The sequence below is a fragment of the Coturnix japonica genome, chromosome 28 (assembly GCF_001577835.2).
Source record: "Coturnix japonica isolate 7356 chromosome 28, Coturnix japonica 2.1, whole genome shotgun sequence".
Classification (NCBI taxonomy): Eukaryota; Metazoa; Chordata; class Aves; order Galliformes; family Phasianidae; genus Coturnix; species Coturnix japonica.
The window spans coordinates 444,425-470,521 of NC_029543.1; the positions used below are offsets into that span (position 1 = coordinate 444,425).

A 26,097-nucleotide genomic window follows, 5' to 3' on the forward strand; every position below is an offset into this window, starting at 1 on the left:
CACTTCCGCCCTGAGCCTCCGGGGCGTGTCTGGCCGCGGCGCCTCCCGCGCTCTATGGTCCCCGCCGTTCCCAGGCTCCTCAGCGGCGGCGGCGGCCGGAGCCGGGTGCGCTCGGTGTCGGCGGGGCCGGGCCGCGCCCTTGGCGGCCATGGAGCTGGACGTGCCCGACGTGCCCGAGGAGGCGGAGGGCTCGGCCGTGGCGGGGGCCGGCGCCATCACCCCGGAGTCCGGCGCGGGGGGACCGGACGCGGCAGGAGGTAACGACCCCCGGGCCCCCGGTTCGGGCCCCCCCCCCCGTTCCGGTTCGCGGTGGTTCCTCCCGTCGCCTCCCCCGGTCGCGCCGTGCGCCGCTCCACATGCTGCCCCCCCATCCCGGATGGTGCCGCCCTTCGGGGGATGCGGGCGGCGGGCGGCAGCTCCGAGTCCACACACACACACGGACCGAGCCCGGGGCTCCGTGCCGGCACCGTCCCGGTTCGTTAATGGCCTCAAATCGCCTTTGGCCGGCGGCCGCCGCGGCTCGTTCAATGGGATCCGCGCTCACACCGAACCCGGCGCTGGGATCGTGGTTATTTCAGGGCCATCATTTAATGGCTGCATGTGGGGCGGCCGACGACCCCCGGCTGTGTCCCCTCGGGGCCGTGGGGCTGACAGCGCCCGGCTGTGGGCACGAGCCGTGGAGCCATGTAACCGTGTAGCCGTGCTGCCGTGTAGCCTTGTAGCCGTGTAGCCTTGTAGCCGTGCTGCCGTGCTGCCATGGCTCAGCGCTGTGATGGACGTTCCCTGCTCTGTGTGTCCTGTTTGGTGCTCAGTGTGTGTGTGTGCAGCCCGCTGCTCAGCCCCGTGTGCTTTTCTACCCATCACAAGTGAACCTGCATTTCCTGAGCCTACAGGCTCTTACTGATGGCAGAGACGAAGTGGAGCTGGTAACGACACCGAAGCTTCAGTATTTACGTCATGTCTTTGGATCCAGCCGCACGCTGCTCCCTTCAGCAGAGCCCAGGCTGTGTCTCTCCCATGGCTGTGGGCAGCAGTGAAGCAGCCCCGAGTGTTTTCTGGAAGTTGCCAGCCCTCGGGCCTGGTGGCAGCGCAGCACCGTGCCCAGCTCTGCTGCCTGCAGCACATGGGGCTGTGCACGGGGCTCTGCTCACCTCGTCCTGTTTCAATCACTCCCAGTCACAGCACCTCCATGGAGCGTGTGCTGCACCGTCACCATTTGGACCCCCATTGGAGGCGGTGAGACCCCTGTAGGGTGTGGAAAGGTAAAGAGAGCTGCTGCTCGGTGAGACCCCCCCAGGGCTGAGCTCTGGGAGCCCTCAGGGTGCGTTTAGAAGGAGGAAAGCAGCCTAGTGCCAGCAGCTCCTGAACAAACAGGGCTAATCCATCTCTGTGAAAACAAGGCCTTGAGGTTTTGCGAGTTTTGTAATCACTGTGGCTGAAAAGGGAGTTTGAAAAAGCTGACGTGTGTGAACGGCTCCTTCCTGGCCCCTCTGCCTCTCATCATGGGAGGGAGCTGCAGCGTGGGGGGTTGTTTGCTGGTGTTGGTGCAGGGCTCGGAGCTGCTGGGGGGTTCTGGGGAGCTCTGAGTGCAGCGGGCTGGGGAGCTGGGCAGGAGGGCATTCCATGGGGGGCTGCTTCTGACCCGGGGGTCGCGTTGCCGGCAGCTCACAGTAAGAACTGAGAGCAGAACAGACAGAGCGCTCTCCTCCCTCTCCTTGCAAAGGTGGAGTCTAGAAATCCTCATTCCCCATTGGGCTGAGAGTTGGTTTCGGTCTGTTTCCATTTCTCATGGCTCCTGTTGCTCGGGTCGCAGCCTGCCCATCGCTTACAGAGGGGACAGAATGTTCTTTGGGGCTGAATCCCTCTGCTTTAGGAGCTGCGGTGATGCGTGGAGGTCTCAGCGTGTGCTGGGAATGGATGAAGCCTCAGAGGCACTGGGGCAGTGTTGGATGCCACAGACAGAGCTCTGCAGCCCTTCCCTCTGCAAAGATAACTGAAGGGCTGCTGAAAGCCGTTCTGTTTTCCAGTGAGCAGATGAGAGATAAGAGAAGAATTCCAACCCGTGGGGCATGAGCCGCTCAATCCGTACCAACGTGATGGAGAGGGAAATTGGAGAGAGCTTATCAGCTTGAGGAAAAATCAAATGTAAACATCGTCCTCAGCATGATTGTGGTTCACAGCTCAGCTGATGTCACATGCCTCTTTCCCGTGAAATGGTGCTGTAAGATGGTGACAGAGGGAGCCAGATAGGCAAAAAGCGCTCACACAAACACCCTGTGCCCTCAACTCCGAAAGACCCTGCAGCTCCTTCACAGTCAATAAGTCACAGCTCAGCTGCAGGGAGGGAGCGAGGCGGTTCGAATGGAATTCAGGCTGCTCCAGCATATGAGTCGTCCTATAAGAAGTGGATCAGCCTGGACCAGGGAGGGAGGCTGGGATGGCAGGGCATGCAGCAGTGGGTCTGGAGGCAGCTGGCTGCTGCTTGGCCATGGGGCTCAGGGGGATTGAACAGCCCCATGGGGAGCAGTCTACAAGGGGTTGGTGGGCACAGCATGTGATTGGGAGCCGTGGTGGAAGCAAGTTGCTGGCATGGCCATTGAAGGCTGCACGGGATGCACAGCATTAGTAAATAAATATGATTTTCCCATATAAGGTGATTGCAGCCTGGAAAGTCGGAGCAGCAATTCTAACACTTGCTTTCTTTCCCCAGCACAGCCATCATTCAGATGCAGGCAGTGAGTGCTGAAATGGGGCTGGGCAAGGAGAAGCATCGTGGGGCTTTCTCAGCTTCTCTGCCTCCTCTCTGAGTAAATCAGGCTGTGTGAGGTGAGCCTGGCGCTGGGTGGGAGCATCCACAGCCTCCCTGGACAACCCATGTCTCACTGCACTCTTCTTTGGTGCTGCTGAAACACATAAAACCAGAATCTGTGCATCGCGTGAGCGGTTCTCTTCACTATTAGAAGCAGGAACAAAGGGATCGGAGAAGAATTGCATTATTCTGTAGTGTGAGGGTTGCCAAGGAGGCGACTTTACGGGACATGGGGTGATGGTGGGGGAACCGTCCCCATGGGCAGCTGCACCAACTGCAGCTTCACCCAGAGCCTCTGAGTGCGACCCTCATGGTGCCCCATCAGCACCAGGACACCTGCAGCTCATTGCAGGGCACAGGGCTGTAATTTGCAGAGTCTGTTCTCGGCAGAAATTGCTGCTTGCTTTGAAGCTGACGGGGACACAAACAGCCAGTGTGGAGGGGTGGGCAGCGCTGCTCTTGTTCCGCCCTGTATTAAATCAGAGGTTGTCTCGATCTGCCATCCCGTCCCAGCAGCGGGAGAGAATTCTTAGGGTGAAATTGCTCATTTGTGAGTGGAACAGGTTTGGTTTGAAGGACAAACTAGCAGCGTCCTCCCAAGCTCCTGGCTCTTTACTTGTTGTTTTCCTTCCTCCAGTTGCCATTGGGCAGCAGTGATGGTAGTGCTGCAGTCACAGTGTGAGCACGCCCTGTGCTTGCAGCCTGCAGGCGATTGAGGCTCAGTTTGTGCTCCTTTCTGTTCCCACTTCAGCACGGCTCCATCAGGCTGGGCAGCTCCTGGCCTCTCCAAGCAGAGCTTTCCCAAAGCCGTGTCCGTGGGCCGAGGATTTTACCCGAGGTCCTGAAGATCAGCGGGATTTAAGAAAAACCTTCAGGTTTGGCATAAGGCCCAGAAATGTGGGTTTCTACTTTTGCAAAGTAAAATGAAGGTGATTTGCTCTGTTTGCCTGGTTGGGTGGCCTGGTTTCTTTTAGTGAGGTGCTGTATATGCAGAGAGGAGGAGCTGAGGTTCATGTTCCTTCACAGCGCTGCTGGTACTTTTGTGGTGGTTCAATGTGGGGAGCAGATCATGGACAGAAGTGGCAAGTGCCGCCTGTTATTTCATGTTTTCTATTAGAGCTTCTGCTTTTGGGTTGCTTCAACTTGCCAGGAGAGCTCTCTCCATATGTCCTTTGCCTTATGGCTGGCCTTTAAGTGCTGGCAAAACTGATGCACCCATTTGAGCAAAGTGGGACTGGAGAGGCAGTGTTGCTGTGCTCCATGTTGGGTCACATCCGTCCTTCGTGGCTCTGCAGCTTCTGGCTCTGCTTCCTCGCAGCTGCCTTGGGCTCTTTGCACTGAAAGCCACTGATGCTCAACAGCTCCGAGCCTCGAGACTTCCACTGTGATGTGCTGTGTTGAAAACAGCACATGAAGCTCCCCCTGGTCTCTGGGGCAGTGTGCTCTGCTCTGGATCCCCAGCAGTGCAGCTCCAGCCATGGATGTGTGCTGGAAACCTGCAGGCACAGAGAGCACAAACGGCCTCAGCGAGGGAAGGGAACACGAGGAGCCCGCTCCGTGCCCACCGCCCTCTGCTGCTGAACCTTTCCTATCGTCCAGCCTGACCCCCCCCCGACGCAGTTCTGCGACCCACTTCTGAAATCCCCTTTTAGCCCTCAGTGTGTGAGCACCCCCAGGAAAATCTCTGTCAGGCGACATTAGCAAGAGGGGAATTAAATCTTAGAGGATTTAGGCGAGCAGCTTTGGCTGGAGTAAATCAGGAAATACCTCGCTCCTTGAAAATCCAGGTGTGTCTTCAGGATGATTTGTGGCCTTCAGAGCAGGCTGGGTTCCGGTTGGGTGGTAGGTGCAGTTGTTTGGATGGGTGCTGGCACGGTCACCATGGCTCCAGAGCCACAGAGATGTGGCACTTGGGGTGGGTGGGCATGGTGGGATGGGTCGGGGTTGGACTGGAGCATCGTAGGGATCTGCTCTGACTTAATGACTTGGTGGGGGCCTGACCCTCTCCATTGCTACATCCCAGCCTGTTTTTCAGCTCCAGGAGTTTGGGACTGGCTCCGGTGAGGTTCATTTTTCCAGCCACCGCCTCCCTCTGCCTGGCCCAGCTCTGTGTGCAGGGGTGCAGAGCTGATCCTACCCCCCAGCAAAGGCTGGGGCAGCTGGCCCTTGCCATGGCTTCAAAGTCCTGGAGCCTGTAATGACCTTGTTCTAAATTAGCGTCGTGGTTTTGCTGCAGTGTCATGGATGCAGAGAGCCGGCTCCATCCCGGAGAGGCTGCGCTTCCTGCCGTGCTGCTCACTGCCTCTAATTAATCCTAATCAAGCTTTGCTTGAATTTTAGGCAGACTTGGGCTTGAAGGCTGCACTGAGGAGCGAAGCCGGGGCTGGGAGGAGGCTGCAGAGTGCTGACCTTGGGCCCATCTGACGCTCACCCCGCTCTGGGATGTGCCAGGAGCGTGTTTTGCTCATCTCCGCCGTCCTCCTGCAGCAGGAACACTGCGTTCAGATAAGGCTGCACCTTTCCATCCAGCAGACAGAGGCTGAGCATCCATCCCCCTGGGTTGCATAACCGCAGCGGAGCCGAGCGGCTGCAGCCTTCTCCGCTATTGGATGTCAGCTATTGTGGGCTCCTCTTGATGAGGTTTTTGTTTGGCTTTTTTGTCAGCTGTGTCACACGGTTCGGGCTATAGATGCTCTGAAATGGTCCTTTTCCTACATGCAGCTGATGGGAGACAAGGAAACAAATCAGTTCTTTTTAAATTTCATTTCCCCCAGCTTGTCCCGCTCGTTCCCTGCTGTAATTGGCCTTCCCTGCTGTAAGCGCTTTTCTGGTTAGTTGTCAAGGAAACGTTTTAGCAGGGCACATCCTGCCTCACAACCCGCATCCCGAAGGGCTGATGCTGTCCTGCACCTGCATCCTGGGAGCAGCTCTGGGCAGGGAGGCTTCAACCCCCCCCAGCATCCCCAGCCCATATCCCGGCCTGACTGAACAGATGAGTGTGAGGTAGGGCTGATGGATGCCTTTGGTGCAGAACCATTTCTTCATGGCAGCCCCACGTGCTGGTGGTGATGTGCTGGGCTGACTGTGGGTCTGGTGCTTGGTGAGGGATGGAGCACGCTGTGTCTGTGCCCCAGAGCCCCATCCCGCCTTGCAGTACATGGAGCACTTTCCCTTAGCTCATATAACTGCACCGTTCAGTCCCCAGCAAGTTTATGCTCAAGTGAATAAGGCAAAGGGGTGGGAAGGGAGAGCAGGGTGCAGCGTTGGCATGGCAGAGTGCAGTGCTGTCAGCCTGCCCCGAGCAGAGGCTGTGTGGGGTTACGGGGATCACTGGCTGCCAGCTTCCATCAGCGATGTGGAACCAGCACAGCTTCTTGTAGGTGGTCCTGGAAATGGTTCTTCTGCCCAGAGACGCTGCATCAAAGTGGGAGAGGATCTCAGTGCTGCACTTAGTGCAATGGCTGTTTTGATGCCTCTCGTCCCAGCCCAAAGTTGTTGCCCAAAGGGGAGAAAGTGCACACAGTGATCAGAAGTAGGTCATCGAGAATGGGAAGGGCAGGGTGTAAGGAGCTGCCTTCCCAGGGTGGCTGCTGCACGTCCCGTCCCTGCTCCTGGCCCTGCTCCTCCCAGCCCATTGCTTTGGGCTGCTCAGCGCCATATGCTGCACTTTGGCTGTGAGAAGTTTGGGGGCTGCTTCCCACGCTGCCATTTGGGGCACTGCTCCTGGCCAAGGTTTGTTTCCTGGCATCTGCCCCCGGTTGCAGTTCTGTTGCCTTCGTTTCATTTTTCAGCAGCCCCACATGGAGAGCAGCAGCTGTTTCTCTGGATGGACACGCTGCACTTCCAGCCTTTCTGTCCTTATTTCTCCCACTACACATCTGCTCCCTGTGCGCAGCCCTTGCCTTTCCCAGCTCATGCCCTAAAGCAGACGCTATGGGGCAGCCCGAGCAGATCCCAGCTCTGTGCTCGCAGCCTTCACCTCCTCCAGTCCAAAGGCTTTGCTCATGCTGTCCCTATGACATCCTTGTGTAAGTCAAGCTTGAAACCCCTGGTTTTAACTCAGGGAAGTGTTTTTCCTGGGAGTTGTTTTTCAGCCCCTAAGATCGATGATTCTTGGGCTACTGAACTTGTGCCACCCCTGGTGTGTCCCCAGCAGCAGCACCCAGGGAGTGCCCCAGCCCAGCACTGTGCTGCTCACTGACCTGAGGGCGCTGATGAGGAGGATGGAGCTGAAGATGTGGGTTCCTTGCTGAGCCCTCTGCCTACATCAACATGAATGGGAAGCGAGGGGCCTGGAGACCTCAGAGTGTGAATTTGTTGGTGCGGCGTGTTGCGTAAGAGCAGAAATGGGTTATCTAATCTGGAGGAGGGGCAGAGCTAAATGCAGAAACCAAGCTGGGGCATGTGCTGGAGCCAAGACGTGCTGGTCTGGGGCTGATGGTGTCCCTCTGGCTGTGGCTGCAATGCAGGAGCCGGCCGGGCTGTGCTGAGAGGCAAATGGAAGCAATGGAGGCAAAGCCAGAGCTGGGAACAGCACAGCATTGGATTCAGTGAGAGCAGCGTGTGGGTGAGAAGAGCTGAAGGCAACTGGTCAAGCACGCACCAAGTATCACAGAGCCCTGCACACACTTCTCCAACCAGAGCCACACCAAACGCTTCCGCCCTCACTAAGCTGCCCCAAATCGGATAAGAATCATTGCAATTAGCTTGCTGAGCATCCAGACTTCCCCCAGCACGGCTCTGGTGCCCCTCAGAACCAAGTGTCGGCTCTCGAGGCTGTGCAGCCCTGCAGGGCCATCTGTCAGCACATTGAGCCGGTGGAAGGGTTTTTTCCCCATGTTCTGCCTAGAGTTGATTTCATAAAGCTGATTCTTTTCCTCTTTGGAGGTTTTGCTGCTGATTCCCTTGTGCACCTGAAGTGTTGTTTCTCCTGGAGGTCCCCACTCCTCGCCTTGGGACCTTCCTACGAGCGATTGGTGTTGATCCCACACTTGGTACGTGTACAGCAGCAGACACTTAAAAGCTGGCAACGAAAGCAGCTTGTTGTAATTATCACAAAATTAAAGATAATCTCCTGCTCTGGAATTGTGACAAAGCACAGCAAAGAGATTAGCAGGGCTCGTGGCTGCGTGGGGCAGCACCCCAGCCCTTCCAGTGCTGTGGATCCCCCTGCTCTGCCCATTGCTGGGCTTTGTGCTTTGTGACCAGGAAGGTCTGTTGTCACGGGCTGCTGTTTCAGCTCCAGATTCTCTGAGTCAAGTAGTGCTGTGCTCCATTGGTGCTCGCCCTGTCTGCTTTATGGCTGTGCTGTGGATTAGCTGGATTTCAAGCCATGCAAGTGAAGTCAGTGTGATTTAAGGCAAAACACCAAAACAAAGCTGCTCCAGCTTTGCATATGCAGGCGAAGCATTTGGTTTGGGAGGCTGAACTGCAGGCTGCTCAAAACACCACTGGGATGAGGTGGTTTTGGCTGCTCTTCCCAGCTCTGGTCCTGTATCTGAAGGCTGTGGGCAAAATCTTAATGTCTCACCATTGGCTGCAGTGGAGAAATGGTGGCTTCTCCCAAAGGCAGCAGTGGAGATAAGCGGTGGATTCATTTCTGTGTTCTATTTGGATGCTGGGTTCTGTAAATAGGTTCAGTGGTCAGTGTGCATTGTGGGGTGGCTGGGAAGGAGCTTCATGAGCGTCTCTGTGGGCCTCTGGATGTAGCTGGCTGTGGTGTTGCACAGCCCTATGGCTTATGTGGGGTCTCAGGACTCTTTGCTGAGACCTCCAGGAAAAACAGTCGCTGGGAGAAATGGTGCCTGTGTGTCTTTGGGTGAACCCAGGAACTTTGGGCTCCTGCATTGGTGGAACTGAAAACAGCACGACTGCGTGGTGGGCTTTGCAGCTTGCTTGAATGAGCAAAGCAGTCTGTTGTTGCCCGGGTGTTTTGAATCTCACATGCCTGTCTTTAGTGATGCTCTGCCCTTCTCTCCTCAGGTCTGGCACCGAAGAAAGCAGCCATCACCGAGGTGAGATGGTCTTGAAAACCCCACGCTGAGAATTGAGAATGCAATGAATGGAGACTGCGTGCTGGGCTCCTGCAGGGCCTCACCTGCTCCTGGCAGTGGGACGAGGCAGCACAGAGCCCTACAACATGGCAGCAGTGCAGAATGAGCTCCACTTCTTGCCCTGAAAACGCAGGCTGTGTGCAGGAGACTTGTTGCTGATTGTTGTATGAGGGGAATTGCTAAACCAATACCTGTGGCTTAATTATTGTGGGAGGGTGGTGGTGTGCCGTGAGGATGCAGGATGGTGCAGCTCAGGCTGGCGTGCAGGAGGATGCTCAAAGAGTAGGAAGGTTTTGAGGGAGAGATGAGGCTGCCCCTTTGTTCCCAAACTATGGGACCAGAAATAGCTGCGAGCTCCTGATTAACAGCTAAACCACAAAGAACTTCTGTCTGAATGAAATTATCAGCTGTTTGCTGCAGCTCTGAGAGACAGTGATATAATTCTGTCACTTGGGAAGTGACCTTGGATCTCGCTGCTTTAAGAGCTGCCGGGGCCTGGCTGTGCTGTAGTGACACAAAGCCCCAAGTGCTGCTGCCGGGGCTGCAAGAGGAGCTGCATGCAGCTTCCCCCAGTGGGTTGCATCGACATTGTGCTGGATTGCAGCTGCCATCTGCTCCCTGCTTTGCAAAACTTCACGAGGAGCTGTTTTTGCAGCTCGCCCTGTGTGGGCTTGTCCTTTGAACTGTTAACAAATGAGATCTTGCTTAAATGGATTATCTCCATGTGAACGCAGGAGCGGGGTTGCGTTATCCATGTTATCAGCCTCTTGTTTCTCCAGTGAAGTGTGAGGCCTTGCCGTGAAACCTGAGGGCATGGGATTTTTAAGAGCAAACCTCTCGCAGTTTGATTTAATGCATCACTGTTTGTAATCGATGAGAAATCAGAGCTAAGCGTGCAGGGAATCCCGGCAGCCAGGAGGCACGAGCTTCTCTCCTGGCTCAGTGTCTTTGCCACGGGCTCTGGCCCATTGGGGGTGGGGGAACCAGGTATTTTCAGCTCTGTTGTCTTGAGGGATGGATAAATCAAAGAGCTTTGTTTAAGCTTGGCAGTGCCAGGTGCACCTGCTTGCAGTTGGGACCCCTCCATCCTTATGGCTTGGTCCAGCCTGCACCGTTCTGTTTGTTCCCATTGGCCAGGCCAGCTATTCTGAGATGTCACCGTGCCCTTTCATTGCAGGGCCCGTCACTACCAGGGCAGCCTGGCCAAGGAAAGAAGATCGGTCATCGGAGCGTCGATGCTTCTGGAGAAACCACCTACAAAAAGGTTTGGATCTGGGGAGCACGTTGGTAGTGGGCAGAGAAGTCAGGGCCAGGGGTCAGGAGTGGGACAGCTGAGCTTTCCTGGCTTAGCAATGGATCTGACTTAGATGGCCATGCTGTAGTGCAAGGAGTATCACAGCCACAATCTGTGCACTGACACAATGCTCCTTCCTTTCTACCAGACCACTTCCTCCACCCTGAAGGGGGCCATCCAGCTGGGCATCGGGTACACAGTCGGCAACCTGAGCTCCAAGCCAGAGAGAGATGTCCTGATGCAGGACTTCTATGTGGTGGAGAGCATTTTCTTCCCAAGGTAAAGGAAACAAGGAAACAAAATGAATGGATGAGTTCTTTCTTTTTCCTCTCACTGATTTTTTCAAGAGAGCTTCCATCTGTTTTTAGATGACAGAGATGGATGCTCTGAGTGCTTTAAGTATGCATCCATTTCATACATCACAGTGGGAAGTGTGCTTGGGTTAGCCTTGCTGTGTGCTCTTCCTTCTGTCTGTAGGATATCTGCCTCTAAATTACACTGTTTGAGATGGGAGAGGCTCATTCTAGAGCTCTTCACCTCTGTAAGCAAACAGAGCTCCCAAGAGCTATATTCTCCATGTAAATACATCCTGCTTGGCGAGTGGCTGTTCCTTGCATTCTTTGGAAGTAGGCTGTGGCAGGTAATTTAAATCTCACTCAGCTGTTGTCCGGCCACAGAAGAAAGGCAGTTTGTTTGTTTGTTTGTTTGTGTCCTTTTACAAGGCTCAGTTTATCCTTCCCATACATCAGCCTCGATGAGACCACTGTCCTGTGAATGGTAACACATCTCATGTCTGTTTTGTGCAGTGAAGGAAGTAACCTCACCCCAGCTCACCATTACGCCGACTTCAGGTTCAAAACCTACGCACCAGTGGCTTTTCGGTACTTCCGGGAGCTCTTTGGGATTCGTCCAGATGATTATTTGGTATGGATGTATTTTTGGACTTGTTTGCCCTGCTTTATTCGAGAGCAATACAGTAAATGGACCCCTAAATTGAGGCTGTCGGCTGACCTTGCCTAAAAAGGTCAGAGGAGAGTCGAGGAATCTCATTGAGGAGTGGGAAGGGGCTGTGCCTTTAGGGCTCCTCTTCAGCTCTGGGGGATAAGACCAGCACCACTCAACCAAAGGCAGTGTCTGCTGAGGGCTGGCTGTGAGCTCACACTGCAGGGGAGGGGGATGACCTGCTTCAAGTGTGTGCTGCACAAGCTGTTGTGGGGTTCCCTCTGTTGCTGTCCCTGACAATAACTCGCTGTGTTTACCAGCAAAAGGGGCTGTGTTCAGCTGGCTGCAGCCCTGTAATGTCCCCTGGGGCTCCGAGGACAAAGATGGGAATTTGTCCTTGTGTACTCACTTGAGAACTATGTGAATGTAGTTATGTTAATCATCTTATGAAGACAGAATAACGCACGGCTTGTTCCTGTGCTCGGAAAGCTCCTCAGAGCTGTTTTTAAACTACCCGGAGACGAAGGCTGCTGAGGCTTGGAGTGCGCTGGGGTTGAATTAGGTCCCATGCATGTTTGCTCAGGGGATAAAAAGCTCATCCAAATGAGCTCCCACCCTCCCCACTTTCTAACAGCCGCTTTTTTTCTGACTTCAGCAGTAGGCAGGGGTAACCATAGCTGTAAACATACAAGCAGAAACGAGTCTGTGCCATTGCATGGCTTGACAGTCACTGCGCTCCCCATCTGTGCCAGCCGAGATAACGCTGCCTGATTTGATGAGTGGCTCAGAACCCGGGTGAGGCACAGAGCCTGCTCAGCTGCAAAGGTCACGGCTCTGATTTGTTGCTTCTGCTTCCCCCGATTCTCTCTTGCCTGCCACAGCAGCAAATGCCTTTAATTATGCATGAGATAATTAACTTGATAAAGTCTTGGATCATTAATCTGCGCAGTGCTGAGAGCTGTCTTCAGTACGTGATGACGAGCATTTATTTCTCTGATTATGGCCCTCGCGTCCCCTGCCTTCCTCTCCCCACCTCACCTCGTGCTCCGGCAGCTCACATGGGGACCTGATTGACCCACGCAGACACTCCGGGGTTGGTGCCTCTGCACTTGAGCTTTGTGTTTCTGTTTCTGCTGAGGACCTGCATCTTGCATCCTGGTGTCTAGAAATGTCCTCCCAGTGCAGCAGCCCTCGCTGTTCGGAGCGCTCATCCCTTTCTTTCTGTTTGCACACCTGCTCTCGTGCTTTCTGTGTGTTTCCAGCAGGAGCGAGGGGAGATGTGGCTGTAAAACACATCTGCAGAGCAGGGCAGCACGAGGCCTGCTGAGAGCAGAGGAGCATCGTGTTCCTTCCAGCACAGATACCCAGAGCAGACTGGCGTGTCTCTTAAAATCCTATCTTTCTGTCTGTGCTGAAAGGAGCCTCGATGTGATACACACAGATACGCACAATGAGAGAAGATAAGATGTCATTATGAAGCCTGGATGTTGCTGAAAGCAGAAGATTAGCTTGATTCTGAGCAGTTGGGATGCTCTGAACTGTAATCTCTCTCTAATTGTAAATTGTCCATCAGCTTTGCTGCTTAGACCTAACCTATAATGAAAATAATTCTCTTTTGAGCTTTGCTACCCCTTAATCTGCCGGGTAGGCAGCGTGCTGGGGAAAGCCCTCAAGGTCATAGAGCTCAGTGTGCAATGAGCTGGGGCTGAAAGCATCATCTTTTTCCTCCCTAGTACTCATTATGTAACGAGCCCCTGATAGAGCTGTCCAACCCTGGTGCCAGCGGCTCCCTCTTCTATGTCACCAGCGACGATGAATTCATCATAAAAACTGTGATGCACAAAGAAGCTGAATTCCTCCAGAAGCTCCTTCCTGGTTACTACATGGTAGGTATCACCCAGCACCGGGGGTTGGGTTTGCAGTGGCAGATTTCTGTCCCACGCCCTACACAGGGCTCATTGTCCACTCATGATTCTTGTGGCATGGCTGCCCTGTGCAGTGACAGCACCAGTGCTGTGTCGTGCAGCCAGTCCCAAAGCAGAAACCCTGCCAGTTACTTGCAAACAAGCTCACAGTGCAGCACACCGATGAGGGCTCACTGCTGCACCCAGCCAGGTGAGGGGAGGTCAGAGTGAGGAATCCAGTGCAGCTGTGCTGCTGTCCATCAGAAGCTGTCAGGGCTGTCCTCTCATCACAGCGTGCGGAGATGTTCTATTTCCTTCCCAAACTTTCCCAAAGCTGAACAAGCAAATCACGTCTGTCCTGTCATTCCTAAGAGTGAGGCTGTCTAACAAAAGGATGTGGTGGTGCAGCAGGATGTCCGTGCTCTCTGCCCATCTGTGTGTTGTGCAGCAGCTCCAGGAGGAGGAGGAGGAAATTGATGTTGTTTTGTTTGATTTTTATTTTTAATTGTCCCTGCTCTATTTGGGGCTGGAGAACGGAACGGCTGCTGAGTTCTGACACTTCTGGAGAGCCAAAGAGAGCTGCTATTTTTAAACCTGAAGTTCCCACTTATTTGTGTTTTTCTCCTCCAGTTCGGTTTCCCTTTTTTAGCTGCTGTTGATGGGGAAAGCAGGGAATTTCCGGACTTGGTTATTTGCCCAGAGAGCTCTGAACATCCCATTCCCTGCACTCGGGGCCCGTTGGTATTTTGAGGTCCCAGAGCCACTGAAATGCAGGAGTTTGTCAGAGATGTAACAGTCAGCTCTTATGTCAAGTTCAGAGCGTCTCTGGGTGATGAATCCATAGCGCGGCTGCCTCGTTCACGCTCTGTGTTGGATCACAGTGGGAGCCCTGTTCCAAATGACCTTTCCTGGTGCTTTTTCCAACCCCACTGCAGAACCTGAACCAGAACCCACGGACGCTGCTGCCAAAGTTTTATGGACTGTACTGTGTGCAGTCGGGGGGCAAAAATATCCGCGTGGTCGTGATGAACAACATTCTGCCTCGTGTGGTGAAAATGCACCTGAAGTTCGACCTGAAAGGCTCAACCTACAAACGCCGGGCATCCAAGAAGGAGAAAGAGAAGTCCAGCCCCACGTACAAAGACCTGGACTTCATTCAGGACATGCCCGAGGGCCTGATGTTGGATGCAGACACCTTCAGTGCGTTGGTGAAGACGTTGCAGCGAGACTGTCTGGTAAGGAGGGGACGACTGAAGGAGTGAGGTAACAAAGCTTTGCAAGAGCAAACAACTGAGAGTATTTGTGAATCTTCTAACCCCAAAGCAGGAGAAGTCCTGCTGCTCTTTATGGTGAAGGCAAAGCAGTGGAGTTGAATCTTGTAGCAGGCTCAGAGGATTAAGGCAGTGTTACTTGTGAGCCTTCATCCCTTTGGGTTGTGGGATGGCCAAATTCTGCAGAATCCAGAGGTGTTTACTGATCAGAAACATTCAAGCTCTGGCAAAGCACAAATACAGATGGGCTGTCCCATATTTCAGGGTCTTGCTTTGTTTGCACTGCTGACCTGTGCTTTTTTTGTCTTTGCTCTTCAATTCCGTACTAACTTGCAGGTGTTGGAAAGCTTTAAAATCATGGACTACAGCCTGCTGCTTGGTGTCCATAACATCGACCAGCAGGAGCGGGAGCGTCAGTCCGAGGGAGCGCACAGCACGTCGGATGAGAAGCGTCCCGTGGGGCAAAAGGCACTTTACTCCACAGCCATGGAATCCATCCAGGGTGGGGCTGCCCGGGGGGAGTCCATAGACACAGATGACACGTAGGTGGAAACCTGGGCCCCTCCTGCTGGGTGGGGTGGGGGGGGCAGAGTAAATCTCAAACTGAGGGCTGCTTACAGCTCTCCTGGGGCTGTGGCACTGCTTCCCGAAGCCATCCCAGCACGGTGAGCCATGTAACTGATGGAGCAGTGCACCAGGGTCTGCCCCATCTGTGCTCCGTGGGTTCCTCCTGGCTGTCCTGCTGGCCCTGTGGACTTTGCTACCAAACGCTGCAGTTTGCTGTGCTGGCTGCTGGCAGCCACACTCTGTGGAACCAGCTGCTCCGGTTCCAGTGGAGGATCAGTCACAGTGGAGCCAGGAAATAGTTTGGTGTTTCCATTCTTTCAAAAAGCATCCCTAATTGTAGTGGCTGCTTTATGCTTGCATGCTTCTGTTGTGTGCTGGTGCTGCTGCACCTTTGGCTGATATTAAGGAATACCTTTGTCCTTACGGATCTGATGCCCTTTATAGGCAGCTCGTGCTGATTTAATGACCAATCCGATCCTCAGAATAAAATATCCCATAGCTAAGAAAAATCCTTATGGTGTTTTCTGGCCGCAGTGAAGCTACTGTCATACAACATATGTGTTGTCCTGGCATCTCACGTTTGGTGATCCAGGCTGGCAGCTCCTGTGTGCGATGGGCCGGGTGGGGAGGTGGCTGCTGGTAGGTTTCATTCTGTCTGACCACCACATCAGAGCCCTCCTTCCAGCACTGTCACCATCATTCCTCCATCCTGGGGCCCAACAGCTCTTCTTTTTAAGTCTGTACTCACCGTGGCCTTGTTTCACCTGCAGGATGGGAGGAATCCCAGCAGTGAATGGCAAAGGAGAGCGTCTCCTGCTGCACGTGGGAATTATAGATATCCTTCAGTCATACAGGTAGGTGCCTCTGCAGTCATCTGTCCTCTAAGCATGCTCTATCTATTTTAATACTGAATGAAAGCAAGATTTTCCTCTCCTGAAGAGTCTGATGGTGTGTAGGCAGGTTGCCTAAAGCTGTCTGATGTGTGTTGGGAGCTCTGGATTTTTATCTTGTCCTTAGAACAGCTGGTGACACCGAGCTGTTTGCCTAAGGCATAATGAGTTGTTCTTAAAGAAATTCCCCATCACTGTGCCTGGGATGGGCAGCACAGAGCCAGGGAGGGATGGGAGGGTTCCCAAGCAGTCCTGAGCCAGCTGATGGTGTGCTCTGCTGACCTCCTGGCTGGAGCAAAGCTATGCTCTGCATGGAGCGAGGATCAGCAGCTCACTGAGCACTCCTGTGCCTGTCATGGAAGGTGGCTCTGGCACCAAGTCTGTGCCCGAAGCTGAGTCCTTCCTTTTCTCTCTGCTTCTTCCCTGAAATTAGGTTCATCAAGAAGCTGGAACATACCTGGAAGGCCCTTGTCCACGATGGGGTGAGTGCAGGGGGTGCCTTCAGCAGGTTACCTGCCTTGGCTCTCACTGCTTGGTGCCAATTACCTCGCTATTTATAGTCCCTAAAGTGGTACAGTTGAAGCTGATGAAAGGAATAGTTCTTGCCTCTTATGCCTCCGCAGCAGTGTAGTACGACTTATTCCCAGTCAGGTTTTCTTGCACACTCCACCTCCTCACACACTTAGCTGTCATGCTACCAGCTCTCCTCCTCTGCTCCCATCTGTCATTTTCCTCCTCCCTGTGTTAGCAGGAGCTGTGTGTGCAAGGCATGTGCGTTCGTGTGTGTTGAGGAGCATTGCCTTGGCTCTGTTTGGTGATTGACTGCGGTTCCTCTCCAGTAATCTATCTGCTAATAATCCCCTTGCGGTTTCCCTGCTCTCATCTCCAGCAGCAGCGATAGGTGTGTGTTTAAAAAGACCGTCCTCAAGATATAGGAACTGTTTGTCAGCATTGCGCATCCAAGCTTCCCTTCACAAAGTGATGCAGAGGAGAGGGGGGAGATGCCAGGTCACAGCAGCACAGTGACATCAGAAGCAGAGACACCAGGTCCATTAGAAGTATGGAATGTGTGTGGGGACCCTTGGCTGAGTGCTGCTGTCTGTGTGATACGCAGCCATAGCCAGGTGTGCTTTAAATGTCAGAGCAAAGCCAGAGAAAATTTCATGTGTGTAATCAGGTCAATATTTGAAAAATCCAGGAAGTCTCTAAAGGAATAAAATCACCAAAATCCATTATAAAATTACAGCAGGAGCGTAATCAAACGCAATCAAATGAAAGGCAGTGCTTCAGGCTTATTTATAGCATTAATCAGATCATTTCAGTTAAGCCTTTCCATTTTAAGGATCTATCAGTGCTAAATGCTGGAATAGAAAAGATTGCGTCGGCTGCTTTAGAGATTCTGCCTTGAGGAGTAATTGTGAAATGAACCAGCGGTTTCTTCCTTTCCAGGACACGGTGTCAGTTCACAGACCCAGCTTCTATGCAGAGAGATTCTTCAAATTCATGACCAACACGGTGTTCCGAAAGAACTCCTGTAAGCATGTTGTCTGTGAAGTGAGCGGGGCCAGCTCTGCCTATGGAGGAAAGGGTTCCTTTGGAGTGACTTTAGTTGGTGGTAATTCTCTCTTCCACTCTTCTCCTCCAGCCCTGAAGTCATCTCCCTCAAAGAAAGGGCGCAGTGCCTTGCTGGCTGTCAAGACTCCTGGTCCAACAGCTGCGTTCTCAGCCAGCCAGCTCCCCTCTGAGAAGGACGAGACGCAGTACGACCTCCGTGCAGCCAGGAGTTATCCCACCCTTGATGATGAAGGTAATGGCCTGGTTGGTGTCTGCTGGCTGTGATCACCGTCTTTCCTAGCAGAGCTCCCCTGTTCTCATTGAGCTCCCAGCTCTGCACCAAATGCACGCCTTTCTTGTTGGGTGGTTCTTCGTTCCCTGTCTTGCAATGCTTTGCAGGTGCTAAACTTAACCAGGACAGGGGGAAGGTGAGAGTACATTGTTTTGTCGCAGTGTGAGCAGTTGGTGGATTGGGAAGCAACGCCTCTGCATCCCAACCGAGTCCCTTCTTTGCAGCACTGTGTGGTTCTGCAGTAAAAATGGTCGCTTGCGTCACTGCTGCAAGGCAGCTCTGCCAACTGGCACCAGCAGTTGTAGCCCAAATGCAATCAGAAGGTTGGGTTTTCCACCTGTAGAAAAAATGGGACCGAGAACTGCACATCTCTGCTGTTTGAATGGGNTAAGAGAGATCTTGCCATGGGGAGGAGAAAGATGAATGGATCTGATTCTTTGCCTTTGCATCCCTTCCATCTGGGCTGGATTTACAGATGGTTGGTGAAAGGCAGGCTTCTTGAGTGTGTAAGTGTTAGATTTCTACCCGTGCAAAGCAGTGAGCACTCGATTCATCTTTTAATTCACTCGGATATTTATCTCTGTCAAGCCAAGCCTTTAATCCAGCTTTGGTTACCACTGAGATGTCTTCCTTGGCATTACATTTCCAGTAGTGTCTATCTGTCACGCTGGAAATGGTGCCTACTGGCTCTCTCTAGAGGATGCTTTGGGATAAGCTGTTGTTTTCATGAACTTCTTGCCTGTTTGTGCATTCATGTGGGGGAACAGCCTCACATGGGGCCACAGCAGATGAGGAGCTGATGTTTGACCTGCTTATCTTTCTCCCTCCATCTCTCCTGCCCTGCGCTTCGGGCCAGCAGGCAGACCAGACCTGCTCCCCTGCACACCTCCTTCCTTTGAAGAAGCTACCACGGCCTCCATAGCCACAACGCTCTCTTCAACATCTCTCTCTGTTCCTGAGCGATCCCCTTCAGAGACATCAGAGCAGCCTCGGTACAGGTGAGCTCAGTGCCCATCCCCTGCTCGTGCTGCTGCTCCTCTTTGTGCCGCAGCTCTCGACAGCCTGCCCTGTACTCTGCAGTGCTAATGACCGATTTTAATTAAATCTCTCCTGGGAGCAAGCAGACACAGCTTTGATGGGATTAATTATTGCTGGGAGAAGTGTCAGCTGTTAAGTAGAACATCTCCCTCATGGGGTGGGGAGTTAGATTTGGGTGCAGCGTAGGATTTCTGTCTTAAATCCTCCCTCTAACTCTGCTCTCCTGGTTTCTTTCTGCAGGAGACGCACACATTCCTCAGGGCAGGATGGCAGGTGAGAAATGTGCTTCATCCTCACATTTTTCTCACCTCACCTGTGCAAAGGCTGCTTTTCTTGGAGGGCTGAATGTGCCCCTTGATTGCAATTTTAATTACAAGCAGATCTCCCAGAGTTTTGCAAGGAATCTTTAATATCGCCCCTGTTATTTGATGGGAAAGAGGATGACTGGATGTTCCTATCGATGGAAGGTGCAATAGGCAACTTGGTGTTGGTTTGCAGCATCCATAGAAGTGGCAGGGAGCTGTGAAGCTCCTCTCCTCCTGCCAAATCCAGTCTGAGGCTGCTGAAAATCAGAGATTAATGGAAATGAAACTCAAGCACCTGTGTCAGGACCCACTTGGCAAAGTGCCGTGACTTCACCTGAATTGCTCCAGGCTCCCTCACTGTGGGATGTGACTGTTCAGCTGAAAATAGGTCAGATGAACCGTGTCCTAGAGGTGGCAGTTCAGGGAGTTGGGTGACTTGGGCAGAGGTGAATGACTGTCACAGACTTGCCACAACTGCAACCACCCTGTATCTGGGTGACCCTCTGCTTATGTTTTTTTGCCCAGTTTCTCTATTTTTGGTGCTGATGTCTGTATCCTCTCAGCTGAAATGAAGAAGCCCTTCCCCTGTTGATTTAAGTTCAAAACATGGCAGACCTTTGACTCCCCAGATCTGCTGGAGAACTCCCTCTGGGTTTGGGAAATTCATCCCTCTGGCAGCACCATCCCAGCAGCCAGATGGGAGCGGTGCAGCCTGCTGGTTCCAGCCATGGGACAGAGCAGAGCCAGCCAGGGACTGAGCAGAGCTGGCCAGAACCTCTCAGAGACACGGAGACTGTGTCCTTGGCTGGGCAAATGCCAGCTCCTCCTTCCCAGGAGGACTATAGAGGCAGCCCTGCTAACACAAGCAATTACTTTAATAGCAAGAGGTATTAAATTGAAGACTGTCACAAACAGCTCCTGACTCGCAGATAAATAGGATGTTAACCCCGGAGTGAACCTCAGTGCACCAGAGCTGCAGCAGAGGTTGGAGGCTTTGGCTGTTGGGAGGTTGATGGATAACACTGGGATAGATCTGGGCACATGTTTTCCCCAGAGGCCAATTGTCCTTTTTTCTCCTGCGTTCAGGCTGACATCGCCCATCCTTTCTGCAGTGCTGGCTCATGAATCCCTTTCCTCCCAACTCCAGAGTGCTGAAAACCAAAACCTGATGGGACTGACACTCCTGCTGGGAATTTTGGTTACCCAAAACCTCACTCCTGGGAGCTCTGGCTGAGCCTTCCCGTGTTTCTTCTGTTCCCAGGTCACACGAGGAGGTGCGAGTTGAAGAGGAGATCAGTGATCAGCAGATCAGTGTAGAGCTGGAGCCCAAATGTGATGTTGAGATCGTAGCTCCTGAAGAAGACAAGGAGTAAGTATCTGGGGGTGTTTGGCAGAGTCCTGCCCAGCTCCTTTTTTGTCCATGGCAGCTCATGCTGATTTTGTGAGGCATCAGCTCCCCTGGGCAGGTGGTTTCCTTCCCTGATCCTTCTGGGTGTTAATGCAGAGCATCCTCTGCAGTTCCTCTGGGATTAATCACCCAGTCTTGCTCGCTCCCCTCCTTCTGCCCTCACTGACCAGATGCTGTTGTTTCTTCCCCCTTCCAGAGAAGCAGCTTCTTCAGCCTGTGCCATTGTCATGTCCACAGCTACAATAGAGGTGGAGACGGCCAGTCAGGCCTCCGAACCAGCCAGCCAGGCCTCGGATGAAGATGACGTGCCAGTCACAGACATATACTTTGTAAGATACCCTCTGCCCGGCCCCTTAGGGATGGAACAGGGATGTGTGGATGAGGCTGTGATCTGTTTCAGGCTGTGGGGTGTGTGGGGCAGCGTCTGCCCTACACTGTGCTGAGCACCTTCACATCTTAGTGCTGGGCAGGGTTTGAACGCAGGGAATAACCCTTGGAGAACTCAGAACAGCACCTGGTGATGCTGAAGCATGCGGTGCCACTATGATGTAGTCATAGGTGTGCTGCTCTATTTGGTGCTGAAGGTCTTATCTAGGCCAGTGTGTTGCTCCTGGGACAAGCCAAGGTGAAAGTGGGTGCTGCAGGGCCCCCCCCATCCTGGGCCCTGAGCACAGACACGCTGTAATGGAGTGGAGGTGGTTGTGGTGGGGCTGACGTGGGGCTCTTGTGAACTCTGGCTTTTCCTCTCCCTGCAGGCAGATGCATTAGGTGGTGCAGTGGAAGTCTAGTACTGAGACAGGGAGTAAGTGAGGTGGTTGCTGTTGGCAGCAGAGTGCCGTGGAGCCTGGGGCTGTGTTCCTCAGCCAGTTTCCACAACGTCTGAGCAGCTTCTGCAGAATGGAGAGGAGTTTTTAGGAGCGTGTGCCTGCTCTGTGGATTCCCAGAGTGGAGCTGAGGGTTTGACCCATGGCAGCTCTCCCCCATGTCCTGGCACTGGAACCTTTCCATTAAAAGAGGTGCTCTGCTCCGACTTGCATGGCGATGGAGATGAGCTGTGCCCTGTGAGCTCCTTCAGGCTACCCTGAAAATGGCAACATTTGGCTCTCCCTCTGCTCATGTGGCTCTGCTGCAGAGCTGCTCACTCGTTGCCGAGTCATTTGGAGGCTCGTGGGAGCTGCAGAAGGAATCAGTTTTACAAGCTTGTCTGTTTGGGTTTTTGTGCATGCTGTTCCAAATGCAAACAGCTCCCTCTAACACTGGCTGCTCTTTCTTTGCCTGTGGATGGCAGCTGTGTCCAGGCTGCCTGCAGATACTGCCTGTTCCACTGGCAAATGTCTCCTAGCGAGGGGTGGCTCCCTTCCTCCCTGCCCATGGGCACGTGGACTCCCCCCAGCTTCCACGGGGCTCTTCTCTAACCAGAAGAAACCATTTGTGTGCAGTGTGTGCTCACAGAGAGCCTGACTGACTCATCAGCATCCCATACTTCATCCGAGTCCTTGAGTTTTGCATTAAGTGTGTGTCGTGTGCTGTGGAGTGTTTGTCACTGCTGGGATGAAGGGAAAAGCTGATCTGGGTTTCCCACTGGCAGTGATAGTGGCTTTTTTGTTGGTTTTTCTGCTGGAAAACCGCTGGAGCTGGAGCTCAACCGAGGCTGCACCCAAATGCAGCAAGGCTCGGACCCCAGCTGCCCCTGCAAGCCGGCCCCAGGAGCAATGATGGGTGGAAGGAAGCAACGTGCAGAGGATGATTCGTCAAATCCTGGGGGCCCATGGTCTGCTTCTTGAAATCAGCTGCCGAAAGAAGAGCACTTTATGCCCCTGCTCGCTCTCAGGGGAATAAAGGTGCAGGGATTTGCCAGGCACGGGCAGTGCTACCCCCACGCATGGCTTTCCTGCCTGCTGATCCGTTCAGGCCTGGAGTTGTCCAGCCCCTTGGTTTATTTTTTTGCTTTCTCTTCCATCCTGTCCTTCACATCATCTTTCTGTTGTTTCTTTGTTTGTTTTCCCCTCTGTTTCCTTTCCCACCTCACTTACCCTGGGGCCATGCAGTTCACAGATGGGAGGTACTGGATTTACTCTCCCCGCCAGCGCAGACTCCGAACCACCTCGCTTTCCTCCAGGACTGTAAGTGACCATGGTAGCTCATAGCAGAGCTGCAGCTTTGAAACACTGGAGTCAGCAGCTCCATTGCCCAGGGTTGCCACGGTTCTGTCCTCTGTGACCACTGTGACTCAGCCCAGTAGAAACAGGGAATGCAGATCAAAGCTGCCCAAATCTGTCTCTCATGGGATCTGACAGAAGTGAAGACTCAGTCCCACTTCTCTGCATCAGGCATTGTGCATGGGGAAGCAGGGACAGGTGGTGCTCCTGAGCTTGGCTGCTGGGATGAGGAGGCAGCCCCAGCACCAGTGGGGTTAATGCTGAGCACTGGATGCTCCGCTTTTATCTTCCCGCTGGGTTTGCAGCTTTGTGCTGCGCTGAGTGTTGCTGTGCCTCCAGCAGAGCCCTGCAAAAAGCTCCAGGCAAGGTTTTCTTTTCCTTCCTTCCTCCCAGCGGTCTCTGCTCACACAGCTGCAATTATTGGTGGGGTTCAGCATGCGGAGCCCAGTGCTTCAAAGCTCTTCAAAGCTCCTTGTGTTTCTTGCACACTGTAGACAGTTGGTTGCCAGGCTGGGAACCCCCCCCCCCACAGGCTTCTTCCAAGCATCCCATTCCATTTTTCTTCCTCTGTAAGCCTGGGCTGAGCCAAAGGGGGCATTTTTTTCTCTCTCCCTCAGGCTCAGGGAGACCTGTGGATCCAATAGAGCCACTTTGCAGTAGAAGTTTCCCCCTGTGGCATTGAGCCTGGCTGGGATTTTGTGCTGAGTTGGAGGCAGAAGCGTGTTGGTCCCACTGATGCTGTGATGAGCAGCTCCCTCAGTGCACCTCCCCTTCCCCTTCTTTTCTTCCAAGATCCAGTTGTATTTTGCCTTCTGTGTTGTACCCATTCTCATCATCACTGTTTCCAAGACAGTCAGCTAAAACTGACTGGTTCATTTTTGTGGCCACCATCCACCATGATCCAACCCAGCCAACTTCCCCCACCTGCAGGGAAGGGGGAAGTCATGACAAACCAGGTCAAGTTCCTCTGTAAAAGCCCTCCTGGGTACCCAGGGTGTCAGCTTGTAGCCCACTGGGGGCTCAGGAGATGGGGTTGGGAGCTGGGAGTGGGTAGCAGGAATGAAGAGCTCCATCAGTGTCCCCTGGTAAGTCACTTCCCATGTCTCCTGGTTTCTCCGGGCTGATGCTGTGGCAGGGGCTGAGAATTCCCTGGTACCCGCGAAGCCCTCACATCTGTCCTGCCATGGGGGAGGTTGTGCCATTCTCCCTGGAGCAGGGTGCAGTGCCAGCTGCTGGTGGCAGGGAACAGGTAGGTACCGCACAGAGGCAGCTCCGCGGAGCCCCAGCACTGAGCCCTGTTCTCTCCTCCAGGCAGATGGCTGTTCTTACTGTATTGTTTCCTACTCTTTTATTTTCTCCTTTTATTTTTTCCTCTTCTCTCCTTTGCTCCCTGCTCTGCTGCTGCTCTCCTTGCATTCTCCCCGCCGTCTCTGGCCACTCTGGCAGCCGACAGACGAGAGGAGTTGGGTTTACTCCCCGCTCCACTATAGCGCTCAGCTCCACTCTGTCTCCGATGAGGAGAGCGATACAGTAAGTGTACGAGAAACACGTGCCGGGTGCCCGCTGCGTCACGGTCAGAGCGTGGGCTCCCTGCGAGCTGAGCCTGCAGAAGGAGCTGCTGCAGCCTCCGTGCAGGTCGGGGCTCTTGCATGGCTGTGGCGGAGCCTCGGTGCAGCTGTGGCAGCAGGAGAGCTCTGCTGTGCAGACAGAACATGTTCAGCTCGACAGGGGTTGAGTGCAGGGAAGGTTTGGGCTCTGCAGGTTCTCCAGGCGTGGCGGTGCTGCTGGGGGCGCAGAGAACAGGCTGCCCCTCACAGCACTTTCAGTTCTGGGGATTTGATGGGCTCAGACCGATCTGAACGCAGAGCGGACGCTCAGCCATTGACTGTCTTTTCTGTGCCTCTTGCAGTAATCTCTATGCAGACACGGAAGCCCCAGAGAGCAGCGATTCCCTCTGCAGGTCGATGTGTTCCCTTTTCGTTGATGCAGCCGTTCCAGTGGGATGGGAAGAGCTGGCTGACAGCAGCGCTGCCGTGTGCTGCCCTTCAGGAACAGGCAGCACAGGAACCACCCCGTGCCCCTCAGTGGCTCCATGGAGGCGCCCAGCTGGGTGCAGGCGATGCCGGGCAGAACCGCGTTTCCCAGCCGTAGCTTCCAACCCCTGTGTAATACTGTGAACCTTTGTAATTTTTTAATCATGTATTTATTTCCTTTATCTTTGCACACAGCACAGAGGTGCTTTTTTAAACATTTAGGTTACTGCACTTTTTTTTTTTTTTAAATTTTTCTTTTCTGTTGGTTTTTTTTTTTGGTTGTTGGGTTTTGTTCGTTGGTTCAGTTGTTTTGGTTGGGGTTGTGGGTTTGTTTTGTTGCCATTTGTGTGTGGGCATCACAGAGGAGCCGAGCAGAGCTGGAGTGGGTGCATTGCAGGCAGCAGAGCTCTGAGCTGCGGGTGGAGGCCGGGCCTTAGGGCAGGCAGCAGCTGCAGCTGTGCAGTGTCCCAAGGCGAATCACCCGCCCCTCTGTGCCTCGGCTCCCTGCACTGTGTGTGTGCAGCTCCATTCAATGAAAGGTGCTACGTACGTGCAGCGCGTTCCAGGCCACGCAGTAGAATTGCTCCCGTGTTCCAGTAGTAGCCATTGCCAACTCACTTGGATCCGAAAATTGCTGGCGACTCCTCTTGATCCCCAACACCGAGCGCAGGAAACAAACGATTCCTGGCAGTGCCAACGAGTTCACCTCGGCTCTCCAGACGTCACAGTGGCTTCTGCCTTCACCTGCTGCTGTCCCCTGCTGCTGTCCCCATCCCTCCGTGCTCAGAGCCCACATGGACAGATGAGGACTGGGCTCCTCCAGGGACCACCTTGTGGAGGGACGTTCCCTGCTCTGCCCGGACCCCGCATCCCACTGGAGCTGTTTGGGACCTCATGGGTGGATCTGACCGAAGTTCTGGATCTGACTGAGCTTTGGGGGTTACCAAAGGTTGGGTTCACGCATCTCCTCCATCCCTCGGGGCAGCTGTGGAGGCGCACAATGTGGGCAGCACCGTGTATGGACTGCGGGACAGGCAGCTGGTGGTGGGTGCTGCTGGGAACGGCTGCTCGGGGGGTCTGAGGCGTGGACACTTGGTCTTGGTGGGCTGCAGGCTCCAGCCAGGAGCTGCTGTCACTCGGCGGGGCTCGGGTTGGGCTCGTCCTTCTGTCGGCTGAACGTTGTAGCATCCTCAAGAACTCCAGCAATTCCACCCTCCTCTCACAGAGAGAAGTGAAAGCCTTTAGCCAAGAGGGAGCCAGGTCTTGTGTGCTTTGCAAGTCTCACTGGAGAGGGGGTCAAAATCTCTTTGTTCTCATTACAATCTTCAGCTGTCCTTAGGATTTGTTGTAGAGGAGTGATGGGGGGGGGGGGGGGGTCCTTTGGTCCGTCGGCCCAGCACCACTCAGGACTGGTTCAGTGAGGACCCCAAAGGTAACGGGGGGGGTGGGGGGAAGCTCTTCCCTCTGTGGGGCGATGACCTGGGAATGGATCTATGTGAATTATGGGACCCCCTATAAATATGGGACCCAAACTTGCACCCCAGCCCGGGGATGCTGCGGGCTGTGCTGCTCTCGGTG

The 26,097-nt window shown here is 53.8% G+C and overlaps 1 protein-coding gene across 8 annotated transcripts; it reads left to right on the forward strand.

The window, feature by feature from the left end:
• The first annotated feature begins 40 nt into the window (after window positions 1-40).
• On the forward strand, window positions 41-25,857 carry PIP5K1C (phosphatidylinositol-4-phosphate 5-kinase type 1 gamma). 8 transcript variants are annotated; one of them, XM_032441035.1, is made up of 19 exons: window positions 41-257; window positions 8,792-8,823; window positions 10,040-10,126; window positions 10,305-10,435; window positions 10,963-11,080; window positions 12,832-12,984; window positions 13,938-14,237; window positions 14,610-14,815; window positions 15,611-15,694; window positions 16,164-16,212; window positions 17,180-17,264; window positions 17,376-17,537; window positions 18,433-18,574; window positions 18,855-18,887; window positions 20,181-20,288; window positions 20,524-20,656; window positions 22,376-22,450; window positions 23,933-24,016; window positions 24,396-25,857. In XM_032441035.1, the coding sequence occupies exons 1-19, from the start codon at window positions 149-151 to the stop codon at window positions 24,396-24,398; spliced, it is 2,094 nt and encodes a 697-aa protein (XP_032296926.1). In that variant the 5' UTR covers window positions 41-148; the 3' UTR covers window positions 24,399-25,857. The 8 variants fall into 8 exon arrangements, with proteins under 8 accessions (XP_032296926.1, XP_032296927.1, XP_015741897.1 ...); XM_032441036.1 differs by having other exon boundaries at window positions 18,436-18,574; XM_015886411.1 differs by lacking the exon at window positions 22,376-22,450.
• Window positions 25,858-26,097: the final 240 nt, after the last annotated feature.

Excerpts from the sequence above, each read along its gene's own strand:
- PIP5K1C (XM_032441035.1), top strand. The coding sequence starts at position 149 with ATGGAGCTGGACGTGCCCGACGTGCCCGAGGAGGCGGAGGGCTCGGCC. Across the intron at positions 8,824-10,039 it reads AGAAAGCAGCCATCACCGAG|GGCCCGTCACTACCAGGGCA; the intron begins GTGAGATGGTCT and ends CTTTCATTGCAG. Across the intron at positions 14,238-14,609 it reads CGTTGCAGCGAGACTGTCTG|GTGTTGGAAAGCTTTAAAAT; the intron begins GTAAGGAGGGGA and ends ACTAACTTGCAG.